The sequence below is a fragment of the Chrysochloris asiatica genome, unplaced genomic scaffold (assembly GCF_000296735.1).
Source record: "Chrysochloris asiatica unplaced genomic scaffold, ChrAsi1.0 scaffold00008, whole genome shotgun sequence".
Taxonomy (NCBI): Eukaryota; Metazoa; Chordata; class Mammalia; order Afrosoricida; family Chrysochloridae; genus Chrysochloris; species Chrysochloris asiatica.
In genome coordinates, this window is record NW_006408526.1 from 11,375,192 (window position 1) to 11,381,024 (window position 5,833).

A 5,833-nucleotide genomic window follows, 5' to 3' on the forward strand; every position below is an offset into this window, starting at 1 on the left:
TGGTGCTGTAGGATGAGCACTGGCCTAATAACTGAAAGATGAGAGTTTCAAACCCACCAGTCACTCTTCAGAAACCCTAGACAGGGTTGCTATGAGTAGGAACCATATTTTCTAAAATCCAAATTGACTGTGTCACTCACTTGCTGAAAATTTATTTTATTGCTACTTTCCAGAAAAAACAAAAACGAAATTTCTTAATAGAAGTACCCCAAAACTTCATAATCTTGTCCTTCCTTAATTCATCAACCTAGTTTTCTCATGCTTCTTTGTTAATGTCCCTCCCTTTTCTTGCTGATTTTCGTTACCTGAATAAAGACTGCTTACCTTTTGAGATTTATCTCAAGCACTGTGTTCATCAGAAAGCCTTTCCTACCCCTTCCCCTTATACACATTTGGATTTGATGTACCCTAGTTCTGTTTCCCTTGATCATTGTTATTGTCTATATCAGGACACTTATTGTTTTGTAACGATCTCTTATGCTGTGTGTTGTTTTTCCTCTAGCACAGCTTTTATGCACAAAGACTGGGCTATGACTTTGCATAACCCATCTCCTAGCAGGTGATTAGCAAAGAGCTACTCAACAGATGCCTGCTGAATGATCAATTAATGAACTGATGCTTGACAGACAATAAAGAAACAAATGAAAGCCTGTTCATGTCTTGTTCTACCTTTATGACAACTCTCAAAAAAGAACAGGTTATGAAAAGAGGTTAGATTTAGAATTAGATCATTCAAGTTTTCTACCATTTATTTTTTAAAAAGCCACAAAACTTTGCTAAATAACTTACTCTAAACTGTGCTTTTCTCATCATGATCATTTGAATCACCATTACACGATTGTCTTACTTGAATCTTAAATGGTCCAATCTAAGCAGAGCATTATATAAATGCAGTAAGTATTTTAAAGGCAATCCTGATGCTGATAAATGGACTCTTGATCCACATTCTGGGTTCATATCCTATATCTAACATTTGTCATTTCCATGATTTGGGGCAGGAGCCTGGGTGGTTCAGTGTTCAAGTATTCAGTTCCTAACAGGCAAGGTTGACACTTCTAACTCATCAGGCTTTCCTGGAAGAAAGAGGTAGCAGTCTGCATCTGTTAAAATTTATGGCCTTGGAAGTCCCACAGGGTGGGAGCAGCTGGCGATTTCATGCTGTTGAACTTTTGGTTCACAGCCAATCATTTAAATACTATATCACCTGGGCTCCCTTGAGAGGTGTATGAGATGGTGCATATCAAGTGCTCAATTGTGGTTAGTACCCAATAGATGTTAGCATTCTTCTTTCAAGAATTTTCACTTCCTCCCAAAAAATCACTTTAGTCTTTTGTCTATATGGAAGCCCTGGTGGGTTAGTTTTGCTCTGTCCTATAGGATCACTAAAAGTCATTGGTATACAATGTTATGTATATGTAAACTTAATTTTGACCATTTTTAAATTGCAGTGTCCTCTCACATGGCAGAGCAAGTGGGAAGGCCCAGAAGATCCCTTACAGTACCTCAGAGGTCTGGTAGCTCGTGCCCTTGCTATACAGGTAAATCCAAATTATTTAGTAATTGTACTGAGTAATTGTGGTAAAAGTTAACATTATGAGCATTTCTCCAGTTATTTGTTGGCTGCCTGAATGTCTTCTCTGGTGACGTGTCTGTTTATGTCTTTTGCCATTTTTTAGTTGGATTTTTTGTTGTTGAAGTGTTGAAGTTTTCTATACATTTTAGCAATTAGTCCCTTGTACGATATACTATTGCCAAAATCTTTGCATCCGTTGGTGGCTTCTGTTCCTCTTTGGTGAAATCTTTTGATGTGCGTAAATGTTCAGATTTTAGGAATTCCTGGTTATCTTTTTGTGCATTGTGAATTAGGGCCCCTAACTTTGCCCCTATTTTATCTTTGATGATCTTTATTATTTTAGGTTTTATATTTATATCTTTGATTTATTCTGAGTTAGTTTTTCTATATGGAAAGATATATGAACCTAGCTTCATTGTTCTGCAAATAGATATTCAGTTTTTCCAGTGTCATATTTTAAAGAGATAATTTCTTCCCTACTTAATGGGTTTTGGTTTTTTGTCCAAGATCAGCTATCCATGAGAGACTGAATTTACTACTGGATTCTTATGTCTGTTCCATTGATCTATGTGCCTGTCATTGTGCTTATACCAGGCTTTTTGTTTTTTCCAATACCAGGCTTTTTTGACAGTTATAGCTATGTAGTGGTATCCTGTTATGGTGTTGTAGGATACGCACTTGACTGTTAACCACAAGCCTGGTCATTTAAACCCCACTCAGCCACTCCTTGTAAATGCTATACAGAGTCACTATGAGTTGGAACAGACTCAACAGCCTTAGATAACAGCAATAAATGAATATATAGTAGATTTTGAGATCTGAAATTGTGAGGCCTCCTACTTTGTTTTTCTTTGGTAGTGCTTTGCTTATTCAATAGCTCTTCTTTCTATATAAAGTTGGTGATCAGTTTTTCCCTCTCTTTAAAGAATGATGATGAAATCTAGATCAGGATTATATTAATACCTAAATCACTTTTGACATTTTTACACTGCTATTTCTTCCTGTCCATTGTTTTGGTTGTTAAGTGCCATTGAGTTGGTTCCAACTCATGGGGACCCTGTATAGGGTTTCTAAGGAGTTGCTGGTGAGCTCAAACCTCTGTCCTTGCAGTTCAAAGCAATCTTGCAGTCCAGCACATTAACCCGCAGTGCCACACTATGCCAGTCCATCTCATTGGAGGTCTTCCTCTTTTTCTCTGACCCTCCACTTTACCAAACATGATGTCTTTCTCCAGGGACTGATCCCTTGTGATAATATGTCTGAAGTATGAGAGATGAAGTCTGGCCATCCTAGTGTCAAAAGAGCACGCTGGCTGTACTTCTTCCAACACAGGTTTATTAGTTCTTATCAATATTAGTTTTTTTCAATATACACATTCGATATTCTTGTCCAACATCATAAATCAAATACATCAATTCTTCTACGGTCTTCTTTATTCATTGCCCAATATGGGCATGTATATGAGGTTATTGAAAATACCATGGCTTGGATCAGGAGAATCTTAGTCCTCAAACTTACATCTTTGCTCTTCAACACTTTAAAGAGGTCTTGTGTAGCAGATTTATGTAATATAATATGTTATCAAATTTCTTGACTGCTGCTTCCAGGAGTGTTGATGGTTGATTCAAGCAAAATTTAGTCTTTTGACAACTTCAATCTTTTCTCCAGTTGTGTGTATGTTGTTTGTTGGTCCAGTGGTAGGATTTTTGTTTTCTTTACATTTAGGTGCAACCCCTGCCAAAGGTCTTTGATCTTCATCAGTATTTTAAGTCCTCTTCACTTTCAGCAATCATGGTTGTATCATCAGTATATTGCAGGTTGTTAATGAGTCTTCCTCCAATCCTGATGACATGTTCTTCATACAGTCCAGCTTCTTGCATTATTTGCTCTTGGTACAGAACGAATAAATATAGTGAAAGAATACAACCCTGGCTCATACCTGTCTTAATTTTAAAACATTCCGTGTTCCCTTGTTCTCTTTGAACAGCTGCCTCTTGGTTTATGTACAAGTTCCTCATGAGCACAATTAAGTGTTCCAGAATACTCATTCTTCACAATGCTGTCCATAGCTTGTCATGATCCATACAATTGAAAACATTTGCATAGTCAATAAGAAACAGGTAAACATCTTTCTGATATTCTCTGCTTTCATCCATGATCCATCTGACCTCAGCAATGATATCCCTCATTCTACGTCCTTGTCTGAATCCAGCTTCAACCTCTTGCAATTCTCTGTCGGTGGACTGTTGGAGCTGTTTTTTTAAATTAACTTTAGCAAAATTTTACTTGCATGCAATATTAATGATATTGTCCCATGATTTCTGTATTCTTTCCAGTCACCTCCTTTTGAAAGGGCACAGATATGCATCTCTTCCAATCAGTTGGCCAGGTAGCTGTCATCCAGATTTCTTGGCATAGATGAGTGAGTGTCATATCATTTTGTTGAAAGATTTCAATTTGTATTCCATCAATTCCCAGAGCTTTGTTGTTTGCTACTACCTTCAGTGCACCTTGGCCACCTTCCTTAAGCTCTTGATCATTTTCTGTCTCTTACTCCATTCACATCATCATGGTCAACTCTACCTTGAGGAAGCAGCTCTTCCCCAGTCATATTTTGAATGCCTTCCAACCTGAAGGGGTCATTTTCTGGCACTATATCTGACAATATTCTGGTGCTCTTCATCATATTTCAGTATTCAGTAATCTGGTGCTGAGAGTGTTCCACTGCTATTCCCAACATTTTCAGTGATCAAATATTTAGAAGTAGTCTGTCTCTATTTCTTCCCTAGTCTGTCTTAGTCCGGAAGCTGCACTGAAACTTGTCCACCATGGTGACCCTGCTGGTATTTTAAACACCAGTGGCATAGCTTCCAGAATCACAGCAACATGCAAGCCACCACAGTATGACAAACTGACAGACAAGTGGTAAATTTAGGCTTAATATTAATGAAAATACCCTCCTAGCCCTCAACACTCAGACATAACATTATCTCACCTCCTCACCTTCCAGTCAGGATATATGCAATATTCTTTACTTCTACCCTTACCAGCTGTTCTGCAGGAGAAAGATGAGGCTTTCTGCTCCCATAAAGATTTATAGCCTCGGAAACACTGTACAGTGTCGCTATGAGTTGGAACCGACTCCACGGCACATAACCACCACCACCACCCTTACTTGGGGAGATGCCTTATTATTTTTCTTAGTTTTCCCATCATGGTTTCATATGTCTGTGTGTGTGTGTGTGTGTGTTATTAAGTACTGTCAAGTTGGTTCCGATTCAAAAATGACCCTGTATAGAATTTCTGAGGAATAGCAGGTATAAATGTCAAAACTGTTCACCTCCCTGATGTAACCTTTAATATGTGGTGTTTACTTCCCATCTGTTTATTGGCAGTCTCATGTGCTCTTTGTTTTAACATATGATTCTCTGCTTCTCAGATCTATGAGGGGGCTTTTAAAAGTTCATGTAAAATATCTGTTCTCATTTAATTCCATCTTTCCACTTGTTGAGGCTTCCTCATATATGTTCAGAATAGCTTGTGAAGGGTTAGAAATGATGAGGCTGTCTATTTGGAAAAGAAGCAAATCCTGTTAGCATATTACTAATAAACAATTTGTATATTTCTGATATTTTATGTCACTTCCCTTTAAAAAGTCGTAAATTTGTAGGCAGCTAATTTGAAAATTTGAGTATTTGAAATTATTCTAGGAAAGAAAAAAAGATACTGTGTATTTTCTGACTGTATAAAAGCTCTGTATTCCATGAAGTACTTTTTAGTATGTATAGTAAATGTGACTGTTAATTATAAAAATCTAATTTCCTTTAGACTTAAATCCTTTATTTAGTATAGTTAGTATTTTCTTATTAATTCACTTAGATGAGTATTCCTTTCCTTGGATTACAACCCTGAAAAGTACCATAAGACTGTAAATGTTCAATACATTTTGGATCCTTATGATCATTTAGAAACTGTTGTTGTGAGGTGCCATCAAGTTGGTACCGACTCATAGCGACCTTATGCACAACAGAACAATACACTGCCCGATCATGGGTCAGCCTCACCATTATTGCCAAGCTTGAGTCCATTGATGCTGCCACTTTGCCAATTCATCTTGTCGGGGGTCTTCCTTGTTTTCTCTGACCCTCCACCTAACCAAACATGGTATCCTTTTCTAGTGACTAGCCCCTCCTGACAATATGTCTGAAGTATGAAGATGAAATCTGGCCATCCTGGCCTCCGAGGAGCACTCTGGCTGAA

At 37.7% G+C, this 5,833-nt stretch overlaps 1 protein-coding gene across 2 annotated transcripts in view; it reads left to right on the forward strand.

Moving 5' to 3' along the window:
• Window positions 1-5,833, forward strand: part of DYNC2H1 (dynein, cytoplasmic 2, heavy chain 1) — a 369,106-nt gene that overhangs the window by 317,888 nt on the left and 45,385 nt on the right. For both annotated transcript variants that reach the window (XM_006833779.1, XM_006833780.1), the window contains one exon: window positions 1,449-1,538. In XM_006833779.1, coding sequence (XP_006833842.1) covers window positions 1,449-1,538 — 90 coding nt within the window. The remainder of the gene's footprint in view (window positions 1-1,448; window positions 1,539-5,833) is intronic.